At 42.0% G+C, this 27,724-nt stretch overlaps 3 protein-coding genes across 19 annotated transcripts in view; all 3 read right to left on the bottom strand.

The window, feature by feature from the left end:
• Positions 1-55: 55 nt before the first annotated feature.
• On the bottom strand, positions 56-18,159 carry LOC144085573 (protein APCDD1). 2 transcript variants are annotated; one of them, XM_077614992.1, is made up of 7 exons: positions 17,880-18,159; positions 11,033-11,177; positions 6,599-6,972; positions 3,642-3,819; positions 3,055-3,580; positions 1,840-2,161; positions 56-1,135 (listed from the first exon to the last, which is right to left on the bottom strand). In XM_077614992.1, exons 3-7 carry the CDS (start codon positions 6,636-6,638, stop codon positions 690-692), a joined length of 1,512 nt encoding a protein of 503 aa, XP_077471118.1. In that variant the 5' UTR covers positions 6,639-6,972; positions 11,033-11,177; positions 17,880-18,159; the 3' UTR covers positions 56-689. The 2 variants fall into 2 exon arrangements, with proteins under 2 accessions (XP_077471118.1, XP_077471119.1); XM_077614993.1 differs by lacking the exon at positions 6,599-6,972 and having other exon boundaries at positions 17,880-18,157.
• A 37-nt stretch (positions 18,160-18,196) lies between these two features.
• LOC144085576 (zinc finger and BTB domain-containing protein 14-like) lies at positions 18,197-22,697 on the bottom strand. 2 transcript variants are annotated; one of them, XM_077614996.1, is made up of 2 exons: positions 22,530-22,697; positions 18,197-21,382 (listed from the first exon to the last, which is right to left on the bottom strand). In XM_077614996.1, exon 2 carries the CDS (start codon positions 21,361-21,363, stop codon positions 20,170-20,172), a length of 1,194 nt encoding a protein of 397 aa, XP_077471122.1. In that variant the 5' UTR covers positions 21,364-21,382; positions 22,530-22,697; the 3' UTR covers positions 18,197-20,169. The 2 variants fall into 2 exon arrangements, with proteins under 2 accessions (XP_077471122.1, XP_077471123.1); XM_077614997.1 differs by lacking the exon at positions 22,530-22,697 and adding an exon at positions 22,225-22,493.
• A 1,347-nt stretch (positions 22,698-24,044) lies between these two features.
• Positions 24,045-27,724, bottom strand: part of epb41l3b (erythrocyte membrane protein band 4.1-like 3b) — a 32,674-nt gene continuing 28,994 nt past the window's right edge. For all 15 annotated transcript variants that reach the window (XM_077614982.1, XM_077614976.1, XM_077614975.1 and 12 more), the window contains one exon: positions 24,045-24,799. Coding sequence is in view for 1 of the 15 variants with exons in the window: in XM_077614980.1 (XP_077471106.1) it covers positions 24,794-24,799 (6 nt within the window). In the remaining 14 variants the exon portion in view is untranslated. The remainder of the gene's footprint in view (positions 24,800-27,724) is intronic.

The following is a 27,724-nucleotide window of genomic DNA, read 5'->3' as shown; positions in this document are numbered from 1 at the left end:
CCAGGACGCCAGAGCTGTGAGGGTGCAAGGCTGACGCACTAACTACTTAGGCCATGGCGCCCCCTTTACAGTCCTGGTCTATTAGAGATCCCGCTGCTTCTCACATGCTAAGATAGCACTGTACCACTTGAGCTAATTCCCCTTCGTAACAGAAGAGCAAACAGTACTGGGTATTTCCTGGCAGTCTCCCATCCAAGTACTAACCAGACCCAACCCTGCTTAGCTTCCAAGGTCAGACGTCTTTTCAGGGTGGTATGCCGTAAGCCCATTAGGACATGAGTTCCGACATTTGGAGTAGCACCTATCATTTTAGCAACATCAAACTTTTACCTATTTAGTGCACATTTTTCATTGAGTTTGGCCTGCTAATTATATATACTTTTTGTGACTGTACATGGCCCTATTGGGGAAAATAGTTCCCCACCCCGACATACCTGAAAAAAAAACAGGGTGGAAGTATATATATAACATCATATATACATTAATATCTATCTTTGGGTGCCTCCACCTAAAGTGCAGTTTTTAGGGACATGTCTTTGGCTCCTGGCTCCTTAAACTTCTTTTGGCCAGCAATGGACGGAGTCCTTTTTGTGGCCCCACAGGCCCAATCTTCACCATTGAGCCATTTTGGGGTTCAACAATGATCCCCTAAGGCCACTAGTCACTCTAGCCAAGAGTTCATTTCAGGCTCAAAGCGACCAGGTTTGAAACAGGACTGCCACGAGCACCATCGCCATGCCAGCTCCGTAATGGCGTCTCCCGCCGCCATTGTGGAGCCGGAGCGACGTGTCGTCCCCGACCGAGTCGCGTCCCGCCGCCTGAACCCCGGCGGAGCAGCGCGCCAGGGGCAGCTGGTAGGACGTGGCCCTCTTGTTGGGGTGGTCCGGACTGGAGCCGTCGCTGGGGCGCTGGCCGTTGTAGAGCAGGTAGCGTCCGTCGGCGTCGCGCTCCATGCGGAAGAGCTCGTACTCGGTGTGCGGCAGGCGCACGCCCAGGGCCACGCAGCCGGCGGTGGCCGTCACGTCTTGCTCCACGCCCAGCTGCCACGAGCGCTCGGCGCCGCACTCGTTGCCGCTGAACACGTTGAGCAGCGAGGTGGTGGCCAAGTCCATGGGAGTCACCCTCAAGTGGTTCACTGCGGGAACAAGGCCAAAGTCATGAGAAGAAATGCGATCGGACGACGCCGGGCTGAATGTCTACATCTACCGTTCTGTGCGTTCGAGTTTGCTGTATCGAGGTTGCGTCAAATATTCCAGATGCGGGAAAATAGAGCAATGTGGGGTTTTGTCGCAGGCCTATTTTGATTCGAGAACCATGGGTTTCCCACCCCAGTTTTGCAAGGTACGTAACATAAATGGTAAGTTTAACTCCCAACGTTTTGGCGTTCAAGTGTCATCGTATTAGGTTATATTGACAAGATGATTACAGATCTGGATAGAACTCGCTAAAGCCTTTAATTTGAGGTGTGACTCAATGGCCTTTGTAGAAAATAGATTTTCACTGTGTCAAAAAATCTCCATGGGATTTGTGAGTTTAAATAAGCATGTTTTGGGGTTTGTTTGCCATCATATTAAACCATGCTGACAAAGTAATTACAGATCTCCATTGACTTCATTGAGACCCGTCATTTGAGGTATTACTCAATATGCCGCATTACAATTTCATTTTTGATAGATGTCTGAAGGTTAATTTGATGTCATGCTAGTGACAAAATAATTGCAGATCCAGTTTGAGGGGCGTTAGATGAATAGCCTGAGAAAATTTGGATATTTGCTCCTGTTTTCAATCTTTGGACATTTCTACGACCAGAAACTGACTCAGAATAAATAAATATTTTACCTTTAAAGACGAATTCTGTGGCGCCCATGACCCGCGTGGAGTGCAGGCCGCGCGAGTAGCGTCCGCGAGCGTAGATGGTGAAGGTGGGGTGCTTGCACACGGGGTCCGAGAAGTGGTAGTAGTAGCCCTCCCACGTGTGGTTGTTGTCGTGGAAGAGGAAGTGACGGGTGAGGAAGAGCACCTCCGGGCGCACCTCGCAGCGCTGGCTGGCCCACTGGCCGTAAAGGCCCACCGCCAGGTCGGCGCGCGGGGGTAGGATGGGCGGGTGAAACTCGTCCGAACGGTAGATGATCCGGCAGACGATGCAACCGTGTGCGTGGTTCTGGAATGACAGATTAGATATAGTTTTATGGTCTAGGTCACGTTCTTGAAGGTTGTGTGTTGGTTCTCTGAGTAGGCTGTCGTTTTCTCATTAAAAAACAATGTTCGCTCATGTTATTTCTATTGGAACAAGCAGAAAGTATTGACATTTGTTTGACGGAACAAAGTGACCGTTTTAGCATGGCTGTGGCGAACATGTTTTGAAGTATCGAGTGAAGAAAAAAAAAAGTGGCCGTGAGACCACATCCAATCCTGTTTTGGCAGGGCTTTGCTTTTAAGGGGGATTCCCACCACAGTTGAGAAGGACATGTTTTGCAGGCGGGGTGACGGATTCTAGACTTTGCCATGTTTGAAGATTGCCAATTTAAAAGTTGGTGAGCTTCAGGCAAGGATTTCAGCAAAGCGTAATGTTTTTGCTCTCTAACAACGACACGGTGAGGTTAACGGAAATACAAAAATGATCAAAGCGGCCTCCAACAGGGAAGAACGGGGTTGATTGTCACACAGATTGGTTGTAGTGTCACATCACTTTGAGGTTAGAGGCACTTTGATGTATAAGAGGTGACGTATAAGAAGAACACTCCACTTTTGATCCACATTTTCTCGCTGGCTGTAGTTTAAACATTTAGCTAAAAACATGTGCTAAGTGTTAGTTGTCAAAAATGTAATTATTTATATAAATGTATGTGTAACCTTTCTACTAAATTACTGTAAGAGTTGAAAATAGAAAGAATGTCCAAACCAATAAAAGGATGTTGTTAATGGAAGTATATTCATGAAATGGTGACAACCAACCCTGCTCTCAATAGTGACAACCAACCCTGTTCTCCCCTGAACGTAAATATGATTGACAAAGAATTGCTTGAAAAACGAATTTCTGCGAACGAAACTGACCTTGGCGTTTTGCAGTGGCGTCTGATAACTGGTGGGCTTATAGTAGAGCCTCTGCTCGGGGTCCGTGTGGACGTCCCCCAGGAAGAGCTCCTCCACCAGGTGGTCCGAGTTGCGTTGCACGTATTGCTTCTCCACGCGCAGCAGCTGGAGTTCGTGCATGGCAAAGTTGAGCTCCCTGGAGCAGTTGTAGCCGCCCTCCTCGCTCCACAACTGGTAGGGGACCTCCGACTCCCAGGGGCCCCTCACCACCCCCCCGCAGCTCCGGTTCAGCCTCTGGCTCAGCTCATCGGCCACGCCGGCCGCGTGGCACGTGATCTGGACCCGGTGGAGGTGGTACTCGGCCTCCGTGCCGCCCCGGATGATCCAGGAGGCCTGGCGCGGTCGCAGGCGTCCGCGGACCAGCAGCGTGTAGGCGGGCTTGGTGCAGTGGTTGTCCTCGTAGTAGAACTGGTGGGCCCGGAACGTGTTGTTGGCGTAGAAGCGGTAGGAACGCGTCAGGAACTCTGGCCCAGGTCTCACCTCGCAGCTGGGGGAGGAGACAAACGTTTAAGCGGACTGGAAAACCGGCGGAAGCGGGGAGGCGTTACCTGGTGGACACCCAGTGGCCCTCCACGTTTGGGGGCATTTGTACGGTGATGCGGGCCCCGTCGTGAAGGTGCTTCAACATGTGCTGGCACATGTGGGAGTCCTTGACCGAGCGCCCGCGGGCTTTCTCGAAGGAGAGGTGACGCGACCGCTCCTCCACGGAGAAACATGATGACAAAACTGGGAGGAAAACAAAATGAGACAATTGTTGGTTAGAGCTAAGATCTCGGGCTCGAGTCCGTCAGGTCATTTCAAATAGGAAAATTTAAAAGTCTTTGTGTGTTCGCATGCTAGGTGGCTGGCTATATGGAAGCATCTCTGTCAGGTGTCATGGTCTCGTGTGCGGTCGTTTGGTCGCCGGTCTTTTGGTCGCGGGACTTTTGGTCGCGGTCTTTTGGTCGCCTGGACCCAAACAACGGGCGACCAAAAGACCGGCGACAAAACAAGGTAAAACAACACGGTCTACGCATCAATAAAAGCCAACAATGGCCATGAGCAGTTTCACTGAGCCGAAGTGTGAGTGTAGAAGAGTTTGTATGTACATGCGTTGTCCCTTTAAGAAGCTACGTCAGTCAGGGTCTTAACAAGTTCTCCAACAAAAAAACAATAAAAGTACGGGAAATTTGGAGCTTTTCTTTAGCCTAATAATTACTAGGGCATTAAGTATGACTAAATAATAATTCGCAGTTTGTATTTAGGGAATTTGAGCAACAATTTAAATGGTAATTATCAATAACCTTCCGGGCGACCAAAAGATCGGCGACCATGGTCTCACAACCAGAAAAGCGGCCCTTTTTTCACTGAGTCAAGTTCAACTAGATAAAGGTTTCCAGAAAGTGGAATATAAGAAGAAAAGATCTTCCGCCAACGGGCCAACTTGGCTTTGAGTTGTCTAATTGTAAAAATCAAAGCGGCCACAAGACTCCCACGGCTCGGCACGACACGGCCAGCTGGCTCGAACCGCCGACTAGTGAGCTAACGTCAGCACAGACGCCGTAACCCAGACAAAGGACTGAACAATTTCCACTTGGACATTTCCAAACACTCTACTGTGGGCTCGCTTTCACGTGGAAAAATACACACAGGAATCCAAGAAGTCTGTGTTTGACAATGCTAAAGGGCTAATGCTAACCACTGTCACTGGGGATCAACAATAATGGTACTTTTGAATCTGAATTAAAAGCTAATGTGTTTGGGATTGCATCTTTCTATCTTTTATTTACGCCCAAACTTTCTTTTAAAAGAAAAATTCAAAATGGTAAGAATTTCACCTTCAAATCAACAAGTTTTTACCTTTTTTTCCCTCCTAAAATTACATTGTGATTCAAAACTGTTGAAGAAAATCTAATGAAAACGATCAATAATTATTCTTAAAATCTAATGACCACAGAAATGTTTTCTTGCAAAAGAGTTCACCCCTAAAATTATGGATTTATCAGCTTTTTTTTCCCCCTGAAATCAAAACATTTCTAAATCCAACCTCAATCTCATAAAACAGTTCAATCAGCAAAACGAACCCCTTAAAGGCCGATTATTTTGTCCTTCCACACTCCTCCAAAAGCCCATTTTTAAAATATAGGAAACTAACCCGTCCGTCTTTGGCACGGCCTTTGCGTGCCGCCATGACCTCAATCAAAGGCACGGACGGCGGCACTTATCGGCCATCATCAAAGCGGCGGAATTGGCGCGTTTGTCCCATCAAACGCATCTCATAAGAGTGATTGATGGCGCCCCGGAAAACCAAAAGCTACAATTTCACATGTGCCTCTTCCACGTTAACGACTCGTCTCTCATTGGTCGCTCGAGTACGAACGGAAGACCCTCGCTTCTTCACTTTAACCCCCCCTCCCCTCCCCTCCCCTCCCTAACAACAAAGTCTTCTTTTATCTTTAAGTGCAAAAATCCCACAATGCCCCGCTGCTCACGTTCAAGACGCCCCCGGCCGCGGACATTTTTGGAAAAAAATTCACTTCAAACATCCCACATCACTAACAACCCCCACCCCCGACCCCCCCGCCAGCAGCAGCCTTCAACTAAACAAACTTGCACGACGCTGGCGTGCCAACAGGTGCTCGCTTCCTTTAAAAGAGCCCCAAAATAACGTGCAGCTTTTTTGCGCTAATGCAATCATTACTTTCTACTACTACCAAAAAAAATCATTCACAAACTAGTTGACAATTGGCTCTTTTGAATAACAAACAACTTATTGGCTTCCACGTACAATTGGTCGCTGCCAATCCTCCCAGTTCAAAGGGATTGGACGTCTTTCCATCAATGGCACTGAAACATCATTATTGACTATAAATTAGCTGCATAATCCCCCCCCCCCCAAAAAAATTTTTTTTAAACAATTTTGTGATATTCAAATTAGTTTAGTCCCTTCAAATTAAAAAGCTGCTTGGCTGGGATGGTCTCCAGCACCCCCTTGTGTGGTACGAAAACCGATAATTTTTTAAAAAAAGTCTTGTTTTAACTAACTTTATTTCAGAAAATAACTAAAAATATAACTAAATATAATATAATAAAATATATATAAAAATATATAATAATATAATAATAATATAAATATATAATAATATAAATATAAATATATAAATATATAAATATATAATATAAATATAAATATATAAATATATAATAATAATATAAATATATAATAATAATAATATAAATATATAATAATAATATAAATATATAATAATAATATAAATATATAATAATAATAATATAAATATATAATAATAATATAAATATAACTAAATAACTAAAACAACTATATTTACCTCTGAAAATTGAACCTAAAAGTCAACTTTTACTCACAAAACACCATTGTTTTAAAAAAAAAACCAACTAACGTTTCCTTACATTCCTCCATCTCCTATTTAATGATAGCCACTACTATTTCAATACTTAATCAATCAAGATGATCAGAAATGGTCCAGAATTGGACTGGTTTTACCTAAGCAGGAGGAAACGATGAGCAGGAAAGCCGCTTCCATTCCGCGTGTCGGAGTTCCAACTTTTCAAAGACTTTCAAACAACTTATTTTCCTGCTTTTCACGCACTCTGCTTCTTTCCAGCTTGGGAAAAAAGGATGGAAAAAGGATCTTCACATGACGCTGCTGGACGCAAGATTACTACCCACGAGGTGGATGGACGTTCCTTTGAAAAATGTGCAGGGAGAGAGGAAGGAGAGAAGCTGCTGGCCCAATTGCCGAGCGACTCCAAGCAACTCTTCCACTTTTTGGGAGAGCGAGTGAGTAACGTTGCCGTTGGGGTGGCTGCATTCCTTGTGGGTGTGGAAAGAAAAGCCTGGTGGGCGGGCGGGCGTTTCTTTAAAAAAAAAAAAGAAGAGCAATGTGAATTGCTGAAGACAAATTGTCAGCTTATTCAAAATAGAACTTTTCATTTGATCCATTTGGATTAAATTTGGGTGAATGCCGTCAGAATGCTCTCGAGGGTGGAAAACAAGATGGCCGTCTCAAGACAGTTTTTCTCTCGTAATGGGAAAATATCCAAATTGCACATTCTAATTGCCTTTAGGAAATTATTTATTCATTGTAATATAATGAATTAAAAAAAATTCGGACAAAAAATGGCCCTTTGTTTATGGAATAAATAATCTGCATGGCTATTTCTACGTTAAATTGACATTGCGTTAGATTTCAAAGGGGAAACGTCCTTTTTCTTTTGCCACTATTTCTATGAGAAGCCAATCATTGAAAAAAAAACCAATTATTTTAGTATTTCCGATCTGCTAATCCTAATCCTCTCTCTTTCTTTCTTTTTGTAGTTTCCAAATGTCTGTGTTCTCCTTCCACTTTAATCCTTGCTCGGCGACTTTGACCAAGTGCCAAATCCGTCTCTTTCAAAAAAGTAGGATGCGGACAAACACCCTGATGAGATTTGCAAGGAGGCCGGAAGGGCCATTCACTTCGGGCCCAAAGTGGGAGTCTTGTTCTTGTGTGGCGAATCCTGAAACCCCCCCACGACACCCCACGACACCGCCCCCCACCTCCCCACCGCTTGCACGCTCACAGCATCACTGCCCCTTCTTTGTGCACCAAACGAAAAAAAAACCCAGCTCAGCTCACCTCCAGCACTCGAAAACTTAAAACTACAACATCCCGCTTCAATTCTGAACGTTTCAGCGACATTGATGGCAACAGACGTCCAATCCGAGTTCAAACCGAATTTGACAGCCCTGTCCTCAAATAGCAACAATCTCTCATCCATTTTCATCATTTTTCTGAGCGTGATGGCACATTTGAAGCTCCTTTCCCCCCCAAAAACTTTCCTTAACACTTTTGGATCTTGCGCAAGCGCTCCTAAAACTTGAAAGCAATTCTTGCGGTGGTGAACGCCACTTGAACCGAGTCTTCGCATTTGTTTGTTTTCACTCCGTAGCCAATCCAAACGCTCTTTCCTCGACATCAGTAACATTTTTTTTTTAACCAACCGCTCACTTCTTCTCATAAACATTTTTCTTCCCTCATGACTGACAAGGACGATTAATTCCATTAATTCTTTGTCTCCGGACATAAAAATCCTATTCAAACGGTGCGTTCAAGGCCCACGGGCCGTCCGTTTGACGGGAAGCATTAAGGAGCACTTGACCTCTGACGCGACCTCTGAAATTTGTCTCTCGTTCTGGCGCGAGGGTCGAAAGGGCCGAGTTCAACATGGCCGCCACATGCTAGCGCCAAATGAGATCCAGATAGGACGCGGGCGGCCGCAGCCAAGAAATATTCGCTGCTTCGCACGTCAAAAAAAGTGGGCGGAGTCAGTGGCAACGATGGGAGAAAGCGCGAGGAGGAAACCCTTGAAAAAGGGGCCTGGGGGGGCTTCATCATCTCCACAAAGAAAGCATAATTTATCTGCCGTCTTGTTGTTTGGAATCAATGACAGCCAGACAAAATGTTGGAACAAAGACACCATGGGAAGATGAGATGATTTACTTTAATGGACGAAATGAAAGCAATGTTTTGTTTCAACCAGATGGCAATTTGAAGCCCGCAACAGTCATTCATTAGCGAGCTGCATTCTTTGATAGTTTGGGGCTGATTCCAATGGGATTTTTTTTAATGATCACAAAATTCTATCCAATAGTTATAGGTTATTGATCATTACCATTGAAATCGTTGCTCAAATTCCTTAAATACAAACTGTGAATTATTATTTAGTCATACTTAATGCCGTAGTAATTATTAGGCAAAAAAAAAGCTCAAAATTTCCCGGACTTTGATTGTTTTTTGTTGGAGAACTTGTCATACCTGTCAACCTCTGCCGATAACTGCCCTTATAAATGATTATGATTCCCCCTTACAAACCCCCAAAAAACCTTACAAACACCGTACGGTGTTTGTAAGGTTTTTTGGGGGTTTGTAAGGGGGAATCATAATCATTTATAAGGGCAGTTATCGGCAGAGGTTGACAGGTATGTGACTTGTTAAGACCCTGACTGACGTAGCTTCTTAAAGGGACAACGCATGTACATACAAACTCTTCTACACACACACGTCGGCTCAGTGAAACTGCTCATGGCCATTGTTGGCTTTTATTGATGCGTAGACCGTGTTGTTTTAACTTGTTTTGTCGCCGTTGTTGCAGTCGGGGCGACCAAAAGACGGCGACCAATCGACCGCACACGAGTCGAACCCCGGGGTCTTTGATGATGCTAGCGTGCGCCTTGAAAGCATCAAAGACGACGCTAAGCCTCCCGTAAAGCTAACGTGGAATCATTTAGCGGCGACCGCGTGTGAAGGAAACTGCGGACGACAATACGATCAAAGTGGGGAGCGACGGAGCGGCCATTTTTTTTTCTCTCTTTGAGCGAGTGAGTCGCTGTTCTGAGCGATCAAGGGCAACATGTGACGTTGCAACGCAACTCTTTCAAAAGAGGCCCGGCCGGATGGGACTGCGGCAACCCGGCCGGGATTCTTGTGGCTTTCGCGGCCTTCCACGTCGAGCCGCTGTTTATAAATCATTCCACGCCATTGACAACGGTAGGCGTCCAATCCATCTGTGCTGTCATTTTTTGCTACCCATCAAAAATGGCTCAAATTTTCAATACTGGGAGCATTAAGGACCATCAAAATAAGCCTTACTATAAACCGAACAGTCCCTAATGGACGATCTGGCCCCGCCCCCCTCGGTTCCGCATAGCTTTCATCTGTTACTAATATAGCGAGCCGCCTTTTAACACGTCTCCCATCGGCCGTCCAAACGTGCCCCGGCAGGTACGCTAACGCTCCTTTTTTTTCTTCTCTTTTCTGGCTCGGTGACGGACGGCTAAATTGCTCCGAGGTCCCATTTCAAAACATACCAGCACGCCCCCAAAAACATTTGATCTTCTTTCTGCCTGTCTTGATGTTTGTGCGTGGCGTGTCTTCTTGGTGACCCCCACGTTCAAAGGACTTATTCATTTTTGCTCAATCAACGATGCATTCAAAATCCCCAAACTTGCGATATGTGCTCATAACAATCAAAATTCCTTTGAACAGTTGCATTCAATCATTCAATTTCCATTTCGCTTATTCTCGCCAGGGGTGCCGGAGCCGGTACCCGGTCGTTTGGTCGCCCAGAAGGTTATTGATAATGACCATTTAAATCGTTGCTCAAATTCCCTAAATACAAACTGCGAATTATTATTTAGTCATACTTAATGCCCTAGTAATTATTAGGCTAAAGAAAAGCTCCAAATTTCACGGACTTGTATTGTTTTTTGTTGGAGAAATTGTTAAGACCCTGACTGACGTAGCTTCTTAAAGGGACAACGCATGTACATACAAACTCTTCGTCACTCACACGTCCGCTCAGTGGAACTGCTCAGGGCCATTGTTGGCTTTTATTGATGCGTAGACCGTGTTGTTTTACCTTGTTTTGTTGGAGGACGTTTGGTCGCCGGACGTTTGGGTCCGGGCGACCAAACGTCCGGCGACCAAAAGTTCGGCGACCAAACGGCCGGAGCCTATCCCAGCCAATTGTGTCCAGTATGCCGGGGACACCCCGAATTGGTCGCCATCCAATCGCATGAGACAATATCTCTAAGATAGGGGTGTCAAAATCAGTTTGTAAAATATTTTACGGCCCAAAGAGTCAACTTGTACTTAGATATCTTTGTCAAAAAAAAAAAAAAACGAAAGCATGAATGAGCAGGCCGAACAACGGACCCCCTAGCGGACCACTTTTGGCCCACGGGCCGCAATTTTGACTAAACCAACGAGCATTCGATAAGCCAATGTAATTTTCATTTAAGTCGCCCCAATACCGTCGACGCCGAGACCGAACATACGAGCCATGTTTTCTTCCAAAGTTTCCACCGACACAGATGCATTAGTGTGTATTGTGTGTGTATTGTGTGTTAGTGTGTGTGTGTGTGTGTGTGAGGTACCAGAATTTTTCCCAGATTTTTCCCTCCTCCTCGTCCTCGTCTTCGTCGTCGTCGTCGTCTTTTGCGGGCTGTCAGGCGGCAAGCTTTGATGTGGCCTTCTCACTGCTGGGACCGCAGGCGCAAGAGGAACCAGATGATCTTTGGGCTGGCGGAAAAAAGAAGAAAAAAAAGAGGAAGAATGTCAGAACCAAAAGGGAGAACTCAGAAGCGGGGATTAACGGGACAAACGTGTTTTAGAAACAGGTAAACATTGGGAGTCGCGGCCTCGTTTGCTGAAGGGAAATATGAAACAGATGCGTCGCTCGTGACTTGTGGATCTTCCACTTGCTATCGACGCTCGGCCGTGGAAAAAGGAATCAAGTCACAAAGTCACACAATTCCCAGCGTTCCTTCTTTGGGAACTTTTTCAAGGTTATCTCGAGTTTTAAGCGTGAGCCCAAAAATCACATCAGATAATGTTGTAATGCCAAATAGAAAAATGTGTGCTTCGGCGTTATTGAAGACTCGGAAACAGCAAATGCTTTTAATTCATTGGCCGAATTACGTTCAATCTATTTGAACATGGGAGGTTGGCAGCAAACAAAGTAGTAAATATTTTTTTTAATTGTCATTTGTACATTTAATTTTTTTTGTCATGTGTAAATTTTTTTCATTTGTATTTTTTTTGTCATTTGTACATGTTTTATTTTATTGTCATTTGTACATTTTTTAATTAGTATTTTTTTTTGGTCATTTGTACATTTTTAAATGTATTGTCATTTGTATATATTTTTTTTAAAATTTGTATATTTTTATTGTCATTTGTAGATTTTTGAATTTGTATTTTTGTTGTCATTTGTACATTTTTTACTTGTATTTTTTTATTGTCACTTTTACGTTTTTTAATTTGTATTTTGCTATTGTCACTTACGTTTTTGAATTTGTATTTTTTATTGTCACTTACATTTTTGAATTTGTATTTTTTTATTGTCACTTTTATATTTTTTAATTTGTATTTTTTTATTGTCACTTGTACATTTGATTTTTTTAATTTTTTTTTGTCATTTGTACATTTTTTATTTTATTGTAATTTGTGCATTTTTTTAAATTTGTATATTATTACTGTCGTTTATAGATTTTTTAATTGTCATTTGTACATTTTATTATTGTCACTTACGTTTTTTAATTTGTATTTTGTTATTGTCACTTGTACATTTTTTCTTTTGTATTTTTTTTCTGTCATTTGTACTGAAAATGATCTAGTGAGCCAAATCTGGCCCCCGAACCTTGAATTTGACACCGATACAGTTCACAACACGCTAATGCTAATACACGCTAACACATTCCCCTGCCAATATCTCCCACTTGGACATCTACTCCCGTCAACAGCACCAAAATATGCTCATTGTCGTCGTGTAGCGCTACATATACTACACTTGCAATGTCTTGAACTACATTTCCCAGAAGGCTTTGGGAGAGTGGCGCTTGTCTGGATTTGTTCCTTCTCACTGTGCCCCCCCACCCCCTTCTTAGCCACCGCAGAATGTTGAAATGTTTTTTCTATACACCAAAATGAAAAAAAAAATCTTAAGCGTTATTTTGGTAGCGCTCGCGACGACGGCGTGTTTTATTGCCATCCTGCTAATTACAGCCGCCGTACACAATGACGGCAACAATTGAACGGTCGTGACAGTAAACAACATCTATTTCAAACGTCTTCCTTTCATGTCCTTCTCGTCCACATTTGGAAACGTCCCAGCAATAAAAATAAAAGATGAGCGTCCCACTTAAGTGCTGCTGCAGAAATATTCGCTGACAAGTTGACCGCTACTATTCCCAACCTCGTATTACTTGTTAAGCACGACCTTTAAGGGACACTGTACATTTGCCTAAGAGGCTTTAAACGTTCTTCCGTTGAGCTAATGAGGCTATTAAAGTCCCACGATCACACATTTTTACTCAAATTAAACGTATAGTCAAAAATAGACTCACAAAATCCATTACAATTGGAATTGTAGGAAAAATACCGTATTTTTCGGACTATAAGTCGCACCTGAGTATAAGCCGCACAAGCCAAAAAATGCAAAGGTAAGCGAAAAAAAAAAACATAAATTATACTGGATTATATGTCCCATTTTTTGTTTAATTTTATTTTAAAGAAATGTGGAGATGTAACATGTTGAACCATAAGTGCACACATGCTCTACCAAGCAGAACACAGGAAGACGATGTGCTTTGTGGGATTAAAGCCCCCCCGCGCACGTACGCACGCGGGGGCGAGTGGTCCGCGGCTTCTCAGTGCTGTCATTGTTAGTGACAAGGGTCCGTGAAGCTTCCAGTCTGTGATCGGCGTTGTCGTGGCGACAAGCAGCCCGCCTCCGTCGAACGGATGCGCTTTGATCCGAAGGAACGGGAAGGCGAAAGAGGAGGAATCCTTCAATTGGGAAAAGCCAGCGCAAGCCACATCAAATGGAGCGCTGGCACGACGCTGCGGTCCGCTTTGGAAAAGTCCTAAAGCGACACTTTAAGGCCACTTCCACCAGTCGGCTCTTTATTGGACGACATTGGAGTGTGCGCGGAAGAGGGACCAAAACGGGACTGCGTCCTGCTAACGTGCTCAGCAATATTCATTCATTTGATGTACTTATCCTCAAAAGGGTTGTCTGGTCATTATTTGAACATGGTTAACTTTTTTTTAATTTAATGTTTTTATTTAATTTATTATTATTATTATTTTACAAAACAAGCCTTACTGTGCATGGCCCCTTTTAAAGAAAAAAAAGCTTTACTATACATGGTGTTTTTTTGAAAAAATAAAAGCCTTACTATCTGTGGTGTTTTATTTTTAGCTAAGAAAAAAATATTTACTATCCATGGTCATTTTTTACGAAAAAAGCCTTACTATACATAGTCGTTTAAAAAAAAGCCTTACTATACTATGTCGTTTTTTTTTTTTTAAAAGCCTTACTATACTATGATTTTTTTTTTATAAAAAAAGCCTTACCATACTGTGTGTTTTTTTTTAAATCCTTACTATACTATGTCGTTTTTTTAAATAAAAAAGCCTTACTATACTGTGTCGTTTTTTAATTTAAAAAAAAGCCTTACTATACTATGTCGTTTTTTTTTTAAGCCTTACTATACTATGTCGTTTTTGAAGAAAAAAGCCTTACTATACTATGTCGTTTTTTAAAGAAAAAAAGCCTTACTATACTATGTCGTTTTTTTTTAAAGAAAAAAGCCTTACAATACTTTGTCGTTTTTTTGAAGAAAAAAGCCTTACTATACTATGCCGTTTTTGAAGAAAAAAGCCTTACTATACTATGCCGTTTTTGAAGAAAAAAGCCTTACTATACTATGTCGTTTTTGAAGAAAAAAGCCTTACTATACTATGTCGTTTTTTAAGAAAAAGGCCTTACTATACTATGTCGTTTTTTAAGAAAAAGGATTTACTATACTATGTTGTTTTTAAAAAAAAGCCTTACTATACATGGTCTTTTTTTCCCCAAAAAGCATTACTATACATGGTCTTTTTTCCCCCAAAAAAGCATTACTATACATGGTCTTTATTGTACAACAAAAAGCCTTACTATACATGGTCATTTTTTATGAAAAAAAGCCTTACTATCCATGGTCTTTTCCCCCCAAAAATGCCATACTATACATGGTCATTTTTTACGAAAAAAGCCTCACTATACATGGTCATTTTTTCAAGAAACAAAAGCCTTACTATACAAGGTTTTTTTTTTATTAAAGCAAAAAGTGGTGTCTGAATTGCCTGCATGGATGTCCAAAGATGTTTATATATTATATTATAATATTAATTGTAGTGTGAAAGTAAAGGTCGCTCAGGGGTCAAAAGCGTCACGGGGCGTCGGCCGACACTTCATTAACGTTTTAAACATGCTGGGTTTTCCTTATCGATGGCGGAAGGCGCGCCTCAAAAACACGCTGGAGAATATTTAACATTTGTCATTTTTTCGTTTACTCGTGCGACGTGATTACAAAAGACGCAAATGAGTATCTGCATACTTTTTAAAAACACACACAAGGCGCCTTAACGTGTATCTTATTAAATTCTAGTCACAAGTAAAATATACTTCTTTATAAAAAGCCTTACAAAACGAATACATTTGGATTTATCAGGTGATTAGCATTTAGCCCACTTGGCTAACGAGTGTGTGTGTGTGTGTTGGGGCCCTCCCGTGAATGATTGACTGAGCTACAGCGTTTACTTGCGACCGGTCCTGCAAGACAACCGGCCGGGTTTTGTGCCAGATTGTTTACACGAGAGCCTGTTAAACAGACTTTTGGCCCTCTTTCAAAAAGTCCATCCATCCGTTTTCTCTCGCACTTCCCTTCATTACAATGCTGGCTTAAACGGGACTTTTGGATAACAAGAGGCGGGACACGACAGCCTCACATAATGCTTTCTTTCAGGCGGAAAAGTTTCACGTTTTTTAACAAATTGTCATCATCGTTCCTATTCTCAAAGTTTTTTTTAATGCATTATTAAGCGGTTGAAATGGATTGAATTCAAATGACTGAGACGTGATGCCTCAATATTTTCAGATTTTTTTTCTTCTGTTTAGTTCTAGCTGTTATTTTTGTCCAAAAATTGCTAAATGTTTGTCAGCTATTGCTTAAAAAATCTGCCCGCCCTAAAATTGATGTATTCTCCATTTTGTGATGAACTACAAGTGTGTGGTAACCAAGTGGGAATATAATACTTTTCATTATCTTTTACTTTCACAAAGTTTTAAAAAAATAAAAAAAATTTTTTTAATTTTTTTAAAAACTATTTTAATATTTCTTCATATTGTAGTTTTACATGCATCTAAGTTTACTCTTTGGGTGCTACTTTGAGAAGCGATATTATTCTTCAAAACTGAATCATTGGACAAAATATGCAACATTTCTGCCAAAATATTTTAAACGGACAATAACTACATACAATAAGAATTCCATAATCCACATTTATGTTGTCCAGATGTAGGAATTGACAAATTTCACTCTAATTTCATGAGCAATGCGTACTCATCGAAATAATTAGCCCTAATTTCTGTGCTAGCGGGGTTCAAACTTAGTCCTGAAGTCCGTCTGTTCAATTACGATCTCCTTTTCCAAATTGTCATTTTTTTTTACATCTCTACTTCTTAAAATGTAAAATACATTTTCATTGCTTCCTGTCCAATTTTCAATCCCCGTTGGTTTCGTGCCGGAAAGCAATGCAGGGTTAAAAGTGCACGTTTACGTATACGTTTGTTCATATAGAAGTAGCCCTGCTCGTATATTTATGCATGTATGTGAAAGATGAATGTAATTAAAGTTGTGTGTGTTTTTTAATTAGATGCTGTTCTTTTCTGGGAAGTCTGTGGCGGTGCTGGGTGGAGCCTCAGTGGAGACAGGAGGCTTGCGGTTGGGCCCAGGGAACCACGCCGGCCCCTGTAATGGAAACCGTGTGTGTCTGTGTGTGAGTGTGACAGTGCACACGCAAACCAATCAAATGACAGGGCGCTCATCCTCGCAGTTTTGACGCATGGAGGGGAAAAAAACAGACAAGAAAACACAAAAGATGCATGCAAATACACTGACAAAGCATTTACATAACGCATATCAATCATTGCATCACATTAAAAAACAAAGACCACAATTCATGAGCACACACATGCAATCTACAAGGCGAATTGATGACTACACACAAATAAATTTTAAAACAAACAATGTGAAACATGTTGTTGGGGTTATTCTGGGATGTTATTATATATGTGCATATTGGGGCACATATGGAATATGTGAATATTATTAAATTATTCTTACGAAGCAGACGAAAGCTCTCTGTTTTTTATTAAAGTATACCTATTAATAAACCTAGCACATGTGCACCAATCTCTATAATGCAATACTACAATACTATAATTAATAATGGAATGTTATATGTCAATCCAAAACAGAAAGACTAGACCACACAGACAGGAATAAACCTGCATATAAACCTACAATATGAAGAAATATTAAAATAGTTAAAAAAAAATAAAAAATACATTAAATTATTTTTTTAAACTTTGTGAAAGTAAAAGATGATGAAAAGTATTATACTCCCCCTTAGTTACCACACACTTGTAGTCCATCACAAAATGGAGAATACATCAATTTTAGGGCGGGTGGATTTTTTTAAAAGCAATAGCTGACAAAAATTGTGCAATTTTTGGTCAAAAATAACAGCTAGACCTAAACTGAGGGAAAAAATCTGAAAATATTGAGGCATCACGTCTCAGTCATTTGAGTTCAATCCATTTTCAACCGCTTAATAATGCATTAAAAAAACCTTGAGAATAGGAGCGATGATAACAATTTGTTAAAAAACGTGAAACTTCTCTCACCATTAATGGCAGCTAATGAATTAAATGGAAAACTGTGGAAATAATTTGATATATCAAAAATCAATTAGTAGATAAAAATGTCAAAATACACCAACAATTACAAGAAGTGACGTCATCATTTGTGAAATCTCGTAACCATTTCAGCCAATCAATTCCAAGCATCTTTGATTTCCACCTGTCCCGACACCCTGACATCATCATCATAAGCATCTGTACTCAAATCTATCATTGTGCGTTAAAGTATAACTGACATCGCAACATGCTAAAAAAACATTGTTTCCTTCAATTAGGAGCGTTCTTTCCCTTTTAAACCCACACGCAGCTCCCAGACCACGCTAACGGGCACCCTACTGCGCATGCGCAAATTACCTTCACCCTCACGCATGCCTCATTAACGGGCGCTCACGAACCCGTTCGTAAACGAGCAAACAAGCACGAAAGCACGCTCTAATTCAGCATGTGTACGTGTGGGGGCATATCCTTACCTGGCATCACGAAATGGGACATTTCCTCGCCGAAATTTAGCATCCTCGCTCTTCAAATCCTGCTCCGAACGCCTCTTCCGCCCACAGACGCCGATAATGGGAAGTGTAACATGCGCTAGTCAACAAACCTAGCCGGAAGTTTACACCGTGTCGTCTTTCTCGTTGTCTGGCGAAAGAGCTCCACCTAGCGTCGCTCGACGTCCACACCATTCCTCGTTCACTGCCAATGTGCGTGACGGCTACCACGCCACCGAGCACGAGGTCGTCCTCGTGAGACGACAGCCATGCCGGAAGTCCCAACAAAATAAAAGAGGGAATTCTGAGGAGTGAAAAAACACAAAGCTAGCTTTTATTTGAAATGGACAGCAATTATGAGATCATATTCACGAGCCAGTGGTCTTTTTTGTTGTTATTTTACTTCCAAATAAAAACAAATGACAAGTAATCTTTAGATAAGTGTTGCAGTAGTTCATTAAATATACAAAAATATACTCATATCACGTGGGTTGAGTTTCACCTGTGAGTTATAGAAAATCATATTAGACGATAGTAAAGCTTTGGTGAAGTGTGATTTTTTTTCTGTCTCTCCCTGATTTTTTTTCTTCACAGGAAATAAATGAACCAACTAAAAATAGCATGAGCCCACATTAAGGAGTATTAAGGCCACACTTGAAAGAAAGGGAAAAATCCATACCATAATATTACTTTCTTTTCCACTCAAATTAATCATCTTTTTTTTACACCAATAATCTCCTATGAGAATACAGATAAATTCTTTTCACAATGTTATAATTCTGAATTTCCTCACCCGGATAGACATAATACAAGAATAAAATGATTTATAACACATTTCAAATAATGCGCCATTATTTTTTTAGATTAAAATCACAACCATATTCTCACAGAAGCACGACTTTTCTTTGCCGTGTGGCCTTAAACGCTCCGAAATGAAAAAAAAGTGTGCTCTGAACAACAAAAACAAAGCCGTAATCACATACAAAACGGTGTTTTATTGTCAAAGCGTCGGAGCGGGACAACGCTATTTTTTATATTTATATAAGTATGTGCATAATTTTGTCATCAACTCTAAATTGTGCCACAAGCTAATCATGGTAAGTAAGCTACATTATATACAGACAAGATGTCCATCACTGACCGTTGACATGTTACTGTATGACAGTAAAAGAGTCGACGGCGACCCGACGCTTTGGTAATATCGCCGTGTGACAAACGCAGCAATAGGTCGCCATTTTTTTTTGTACAGTGCGACCAATCAGGACTAACTAAAACACCTCGATTTCAGGAAAAAAACACCCACATGTATACACGCAATGAACGTTAAAGGAGACATATTATGAAGACAACTAAAATGGCTAACGGTTTGAACGCTCCTGCTAGCTTGATTTTTTGATGTATTGAATAAATCATCGCTGACTGATTTTGTCCGCAGTTTTTTGATTTAGCGAGTTGGGGGCATGAACGGCCTTCAGCCTGTTAGCGTGCTGAGGCGCGCTCATACTTGTTTTTTTATTTGAGAGTATGGTAGCAAGAGTTGATTTTAATTATAAAATCATATTTGTATTGCTAGGCTTCCCCCAGTGGTTTGAAATCTATAAAAAAATAAACAGTAAACAAAGGGGTTATTTTATCTAATGGTTGGTATGTGACCAAACCTGTCCCAGCACACTTGAATTGCATATTTTTTTTGTTCACTGTATTTCAAGACTGCACCCTATCGCAATTTGAGTATTGTTAATTAATATATTATAGTAACACAATCACAATTTCAAAATTCCTGCTTATTTGAACAGGATTTAACATCTACCACCAGGCTTTGCTAGCATTCTAGGGCCAGAAATTTTGTTTAAAAAAAGCATTTAAAATACAATACACAAAGAAAAAGTAAATTCGTCCAGGTAGATAAAATGGTGATTGGTGCTCATTTAGTTTTTTTCTGATTGCAACAATCTCTTTAAAAAGACGTAAAGCTAGGAAAAACTGAATTATGCCCACCCGGAACGGTTTTGCATTCTTAGTCAATGAAAACAACAGGAGGTTTAAATGGCCCAAAAATATGTCTCCTTTAAGCTCCACTTGGTCGTATTTCCAGAACGCGAAAACAAAGAAAAGTAATAACGAGACCCGGACGCTTACAATGCATTGTGAGGGAGGAAAAAAAAACTAAACGTGGATTTTACATACACGTGGAAAGAAAAAAATGGCCGAAGAAAAATGAGTAGTCTTTTCAGCCCGTGATGGCGGGCCTTTTTTTTCCCGTCCGGCGAGGGTCTCAACAGTCGGCGTGCGAGTGCGCGGCCGCCGCGGCCGCCGCCTCCAGCTTCCAGTCCCGCTGGTCGTCGGCGGCGTGCTGCGAGGCGGCCGGCGAGAGCGACATCTGGCGTCGCGGGTTGCCGCTGTGCATGGTGTTCCAGTGGCGCTTGAGGTCCGAGGCCTTGATGAAGGCCTTGTCGCAGGAGCCGCAGTTGAAGGGTCGCTCTCCGCGGTGCTGCCGCTCGTGGTCCTTCAGGTGCGACTTGTGCTTGAAGGCCTTCTCGCACAGCTGGCAGGCGAATGGCCGCTCGTTGCTGTGCACGCGCTCGTGGCGCTTGAGGTCGGGCCCGCGGATGAAGGCCTTGCCGCACACCACGCAGCGGTGCGGCTTGAATCCCGAGTGGATCTTCAGGTGCTCCTTGAGGTGGGCGGCGGTGGTGAAGGCCTTGGGGCAGTGCTCGCATCCGTACGGCCGGTTGGCGGTCAGCAGCCGCTCCTTCTTGGCGCTATGCTCCAGCGGCTTGGGCCCGGCGCCGGGCAGCGAGCCGTGGTCGCGGTGCCCGTACAGCAGGTATTCCAGCTTCATGTCGCCGGACGAGGACGAGCCCCAGCCGTGGGAGTGCGCGTGCGGGTCCTTGGCCAGCCCGGCGTTATAGCCGTGCGGCTGGGGCACGTGCGAGCCGCCGGCCCCGGCACCCCCGCCGCCCATGCCGTCCATGGCCGTGTCGTAGAAGCTGTTCTTGCGCACCTCCTCCATGGCCAGCTCCTTGAGGATGGCGTCCTGCGCCCGCAGGCCGTGGTCGCCCGGCGGCGCCTGGTTCTCCCGCGTCTTCATGTTGGTCAGCTCGCGCTTCTGCGAGCAGAGGTTGTCCAGAAAGTTGATGCCCAGGATCTGGCCCGACGACATCATCATGTTGATGTCCTTCTTGCGTACGGCCAGGCGCGCCGTGTACATGTAGTTGAGCACCTCCTCGAAGATATCCGAGCGGATGAAGTCCAGCTCTACGATGGAGTTGTCCTCGTCGCTCTGCTTCTTGAACAGCTTCTTGAAGTAGTTGCTGCAGGCCGCCAAGACGCAGCGGTGAGCCCGGAACTCGATATTCTCCACCACCACCACCACGTCGCAGTGCTCACCTTCCATGCGCTGCTGGTTGAGCATCTTCAGGAAGGTCGCCTTGTGGTCGTAGTCGATGTAGCGCAACAATTCAGACATGGTGTCGAGTGGGAGCAATCTGAAAACGAGGGAGGGGGCAGAGCACAGTCAACTCGTGCCAAAACGGCCTGGCTCGCTCAGACAATTTACATCGTCAACCTTTCAAAATAAAAAGAGCAGATTTAATGCCCCTTTGCCTTTTCCTTCAAAATTGCAGAACAAATTCATACAAAATAACGGCAATAATAAGCAACCTTAATATTGTTTTTTTTCATGTTAATATATGATTTTCAATTTAAAACATGTATACTTAAATATGTCGATTAGGAAGCTGCACAAACAAGATTCTGACAATTACAGGGCTTCAACACCTTTCCATGATTGACTGTCAAAAAATACCGGTTGATTAATGTGCTAATCAATTAATCGCCTATTAATCGTGGCAGCCCTAATTAACACAGCACGCACGCCTGGGTTTTAAACCACAGGCGTCGAATCCATTGGAGCTCAACGCTAGCCCCTCCCAGTTGAAACGGGTTGGACGACAATCGACGTCGATATCGGCCAACGTAAAAAGCATCGAGTCGATATTTTTTTTAAACTTAAACACCCTAAGGTGAATTTCTCCAGAATTTCTGCATCTCCGGCTGTTTTGCTGATCATCGCCACGACGACCAAAAACCATACCTGCGTTTAAACACCCCATTCCACTTTAACTGGCGTTTCTCCAAGACCAATCGCGATACTTTTCTTGTTTACCTTCCTTCAACAACTCCCTTTAAACATTGACCGAAATATACTACTGAAAATTCCCTTATCTCGTCCACCTCGATTCTCCGAAGAACACGAACCACAACCTCCCTTCCACTCACATAAACAAACGCGCTAAACATTCCGAGCAAGGGTGAATAAAATACGAACCAAATTCGACGGCGAGGAGCGTCAAACGCCGATAAAATGTAGTCGTATTTTAATTTCGTTGCGCGTTCACGGCCTTGGTGGTGCGTTCAAGGCTCGCGTGACAAGCCGGAGAGAGAGAATATTTCACATTTCACTGCGCCCAGCCATTTTGACCAAGCTCAAGCTCCACTGGCATGTTGTTCGCAGAGGAAGGAGGGGGGTGGGGGCGCCAAACGAGCGCGGAAACACGGCGGAGAAGCTACCCGACACCGATACGACCTTCCCCACCCCAAATAACTCGAAGGTGAAACGAAAAAGGTTCTTACCAGAAGCCCGAATGCGTTTCCCCGCGTTGTCACGCAATGCTAGTCGACGACGAATCCAAACTGGCTGGTGCTGTCGTTTTTCCTCTTCCTCCTCTTTCTTGTTGTGACTGCCGTGCTGCGCAGGAAATGCCGCATTACTCTGTCGCCACCCAGCGAACTGGAGACGACACTGCAACCGAAGATCGTCTATAAAAGTTTAAAGACTCACTATACACTTTTAACTGGGAGAAAAGACTGTGTTTCAATGGCAGTAAGGACGCTAAATATCTATTAGGTAACCAAAAAGTGAAGTTTTTTAATTTTAAATTTAAAACGAACAGAACTATTTTGTCTAACTCGTACCTCCCTAAAAACAAAAGTAATGGGATAAATGGCATCTCAGCTGTTATTTGGCCTGCTGTGTTATTCCTTTATTTATGCACAAGGATCAGATAAAAGGACTAGAGTTCATAAAAAAAAATCTCTTTGCCTTCTAACACGTTGCTGTCAAATCTCAAAGTTGGTTTAGCATGAAATACAAATAAAGAAAATAGCAATAACATTCTAAAATTGTTTTGAACATTGAAAATTATGGGATTTACTTGAGGGATGTGAAGATTAGAGTTTGAAGCATGGTGTCATGTAATTGTGTGGGTATTTATGGCTGCCAATGGAAGTGCTTTTATTTCTTGGTGTGACTGCTGATAAAAGTAGCAGCATTTATTCTGAGGTGTTTTGTATGGGTACACAGGATGGGTGGGGCTATGAACATAAATCAAACTAAAGTGTGGATACCTTGAGGCATGCAGAATCAAGAACTGCACCTGCAAGAGCAAGTTTACCAGGATCTGGATCTTCAATATTTTGCCAACAATCATCCAAAAGTACACCATTCTCCACCTGCTTCCGACAGACTCATCCAGGGTCCGTAGCTGTAGATGTCTCCTTATCCTCGCAAGGGTTCACAGGGGGTGCCGGAGCCGACCCTGTCAAATATGGGCACCAGGCAGGAGACACCCTAAATTGATGGCCAGTTAATTGCAGGGGTTATTAACAATGCTCATTCATTTTAATGATATCATTAGATCAAATTTGGTTTGGGGAATTTATTCCCGTTCCTGACATTTGTAGAGGATTAAACCAATCTAAGTTAAACTATGCAATTTCCAGAAAATCAAACGTTAGGTCGAGGTTATGAGCAAAGAAAGTGACAAAATGTCAAAATAGGGTATAAAGTAGAGTTAAATGTAATGTCTTGATTTTTATTTTCCGTTCTCGACACCTTTGGACCAATGAGAAATGAATCATAGCAGGAAGGAATAAAACATCATAAAATGAATTTGATACCATGCCACTTGCTTTTTAAATGACATTAATACAGAAAATATGTTCTGTCATTTAGTCCTTAAAAAATGTATGGAATTTTTACTATCAGAACAATTTTAGTTCAACAATTACCTTAGTGAAATTGGCCAAATGTGTCTTCAGTAGCCCAAGTCAGTGCGTCTGCTGAAATGATCCATATCGCAGTCGTGCTTATGTTGAGATTTTATTACCCGGAGAGAAAAACTGCAATTTAAAAGAGATACACAAGGGCCACTTTTTCCCACCCATAGGGAGTAAAACATACTTGGCAATGGAGACAGGTGGTGCTTTGAGTGGGCGGCGTACAACGGAAACATTTAAAGCCTGCGCAGGCACTTTCAAATCATCTCCTTGGCATCTTGCCGACGAATAGCCTCGTCCTAGTGTCTTTGCCAACGTGCAAAACAACCTGATATGATTGGTAAAAAATACAGTTGGAGTACAAAACAAACAACCCAAAAGAAAACAAAATCAACAATGATTTAAAAAAACCAAAACGAAGTGGCATACCTGACTGTAAATCCGAGTATAGAAAGGTTAAATAGTGCACGTGCTAACTGTATAAGCAGCCTCTGTCTGGAGTGATGGCTTTTACTTCATAAATTAAAACAAAAAAAAAAAAGCTGGCTACAACAATTTACTCTCATAAAACGCTTTAAAGTCATAAGGCAGTGAAAGCAACTTGCTTTAATTATCATTACTGTTTTTTTTACGTACTTTCGGGGATAATCTTGGAAGTGTTTGTGATGGTGGTAGTAATAATAATGCTATTTTGCGTCCTTTGCCGCATGCATTCCTTAATTTTCTACTAAATTCTGCAGGTTGGGTGGCTTGCGACAAGCGGGCAAGATGGAGGAAGAGGAAAGGAGAGGAATTATTTCAGGTCCCGCTGTCAAGTGTGGAATTCTGGGATGTCGCAGTTACTCCTGAATGAGCAGAAGAAACAAGATGTCAGGGCAAGAACATAAAAAAAAAATCGCAGCCTACGGTCCCATGAACACACAAGCTTTACCCAATAAAGTGGATAGTTATCAGTCTTTCCCCCTTTTGCACAGGTAGGGCACAAAATGGCCGCATCGGAGCCAAAGGTTTCATGACATTGCGCAATCAGATCATGAGATTACGCCGCGGCCACCATCTGGTGTGACATGTAAATAGTGCTTACAACACAACTAGGTGGGAGAAGTGTCTATCGGGTGTTAAACCACACGCCCTCAAGTATTTCGACAAAACTACATCTGACCATGGGAACATTGACACTGTGTTGGATTAAAAACTCTGATGCAGCAATTTTTGCAGGATTTCTACGTGAAAGAAGCTACACATCTCATTACGCGGACCATCGTCTGATCACACAATGTCAAATTAGTCATCGGGATTTATTTTAGTAGTTTAAATTCATAACAGGTAGGAAGAGGGCAGGTTTAGAATGAATACAATACAGTGGAACCGCTAAATTCAAAAGGCCAACATGGTCGAGACTATTGGAATTCAATTAGTTTTAGTTTTTCAAGATCTTTTGAAACAAATTGCGTACATTAATTCATTTTGGTTTGACTATGTACATCAAGGGTGTCAGACTCGGGTTGGTTCGCGGGCCGCTTTAACGTCAATTTGATTTCACGTGGGCTGGACCATTTTAGATACAATATTTAGATTTTTTTTATAAACGGATTAAAAGATCTGGATTAAAAGCCCTGAATACTCAGTTTTTATAGATATAAAACAATGTTTATTTTAGCTTTTTAAAAATATATTTTTAGATTTTACAAAATGATTTTTGAACTAAAAAACACAGAAAAAAATGATTAAAAAATGACAATTATTGATTTAAAAGGGGGAATATCAGGAAATTGAATATACATCTATACTCTTCATTTTAATTTGATCCTAAAACAGAAAGTCGGCACTCATGATTTACTTTCCCGGGCCACACAAAATGATGCGGCGGGCCAGATTTGGCCCCCGGGCCACCACTTTGACACATGAGATGTACATTATGCGACCCAATAGAAAAGCTGTTATTCCACCCGATTTTAGTGCGGGCAGTCTGGGTTCGATTCCCACTAGCGGTGTGATTGTCAGTTTCATTGTGCCATACGATTGGTTGGCAACCAATTCAGGGTGTCCTGGGTTGGCTGGGATAGGCTCCAGCACCCCCTTAGTGAGGATGAGGAGTATGGAAAGCGAATGACCAACATTTACTCCAAATTTAATGATACCTTTCAGGAAATTATATTTTAGAATCCTTGGTATTCCTTGATAGGTTCCACTGTATTTGGTTACAGGAATGTTAGCTAAAACATCTCCTCAGCTTAGATAGCACACAGTTGACTGGGGCGATGGCGGGTGTAGTGTCATCCAACCCAATTTACATTTATAGAGAGTAAGCCAAGGCAATTTAGCTCACAGTTGTTAAAAACCGTGACAAAATCCCCCCTTTTGAGATTTTAAAAAACAGCATTGTGCGTTCCAACACCCCCCTGAAACTGTGTGCCTCTAAGATCTGCTGAGGAAATGTTCACCATGATGTTAGTGCCGTCGTTTTGCTCGGTAGCAAACACGAGCGAATAAAGCACAAGGCAGTAGAGACGAAAGGCAAACATTCCCATGTGGTGAGTCACATATGCGCGTGCACGCCCGCTAGATTCCCACAATACATTTGGGTTTGACACTGTAGTCTTGGCTTTCTGCAGACAGCCCACAAACTAAGATATTTACAAAAAAAAAAACAAGTGTTGGAGTGATTATTAGCTGGCACAGAAACCCTGTGGCTTAATTCCACAATAATTGCGAAAAATTGTACATCAGGAAAGAAAACAGTGTATATTTCCATTTTTTTTGTTTGGTTTAAAATATTGAATTTCCACTAATCGCCCATTCATAAAAATAGTTGCCCAACCCCACACAAAGCAGCCGTTTGACCGTTGCTGCCCTCATCACAAAAGTTGCTAAAAGATTTGAGATAAGGGTTATCTTTTTGATAAGTTATCCCTCCGTAGCTCAATTTTTTTGTCCCGCACACGTGGCAATAATCAGGAGTTATGAGTATTTCTGCTTGATCACATTCAATAAAAGACCGCTTTATCAGATGTTTGAATATAATACGTGATTAACTGTTGCCTTTTGAACTAGGAGGGCTGGCAGCTTCATTTGTTGCTAGCTCGCCTAGTTCAAATGGATTAGAAAACACACTACAGTAATCCCTCGAATATCGCGGGTAATGTAGACCAGACATGGCCGCGATAATTAAAAAATCGCGACGTAGGGTCACCCCTATTATAACTTTTTTTTTCTTCAGTGCTGAGTCCTAGTAGCAAGGGTGGCTTCCGCTTACAAGTTTCAGCGTTGATTTTCACATTTTTATGAACTTTAAAAAAATAAATAAATAAAAATAAATATATAAATATTAAAATAATAATAAATGTAAATAAATATAAATAAATGTAAATAAATACAGATAAGTATAAATATATAGATAAATAAATATAGATAAATACAAATAAATATAAATAAACATATAAATATATATAATTTAAAAAAAATAGCAGAAAAAAAATCGCTTAGTAGTGAATTCATGTCAAGTGAAGACGCGATAATAGAGGGATTACTGTACTACTACTACTGACTAGCCAAACGTCTGGCATGCCACAAACTTCCTCCTGTTCTAGTGTGTTACACAATGCAATTGCATGTTATGTTGCGTGCGGGAAGCGGATTTCCCTTGAAGGCAAACGCTTAAAATCTAAATTGTCTTTTGACGGAATATTGTTGCGCGTGACTTTCTGGGGCAGCAGGACGCTGGCTGAGGCACGCCCGCCTACGCTTCAGATCGCATTCCATTGGATTTC

Source organism: Stigmatopora argus, chromosome 12 (genome assembly GCF_051989625.1).
Source record: "Stigmatopora argus isolate UIUO_Sarg chromosome 12, RoL_Sarg_1.0, whole genome shotgun sequence".
NCBI lineage: Eukaryota > Metazoa > Chordata > Actinopteri > Syngnathiformes > Syngnathidae > Stigmatopora > Stigmatopora argus.
Note: the sequence above shows the minus strand (reverse complement) of the source record. Positions and strands in the feature narration are given on the sequence as shown.

What these genes read in the sequence shown, in the direction of transcription:
- LOC144085576 (XM_077614996.1), bottom strand. Translation starts at nt 21,363, where the DNA reads ATGTCTGAATTGTTGCGCTACATCGACTACGACCACAAGGCGACCTTC.
- LOC144085573 (XM_077614992.1), bottom strand. Translation starts at nt 6,638, where the DNA reads ATGGAAGCGGCTTTCCTGCTCATCGTTTCCTCCTGCTTAG. An exon ending in CATCGTTTCCTCCTGCTTAG is followed by an intron (nt 3,820 to 6,598) that starts GTAAAACCAGTC and finishes TTTTCCTCCCAG; the next exon opens with TTTTGTCATCATGTTTCTCC. An exon ending in CGCCACTGCAAAACGCCAAG is followed by an intron (nt 2,162 to 3,054) that starts GTCAGTTTCGTT and finishes CTGTCATTCCAG; the next exon opens with AACCACGCACACGGTTGCAT.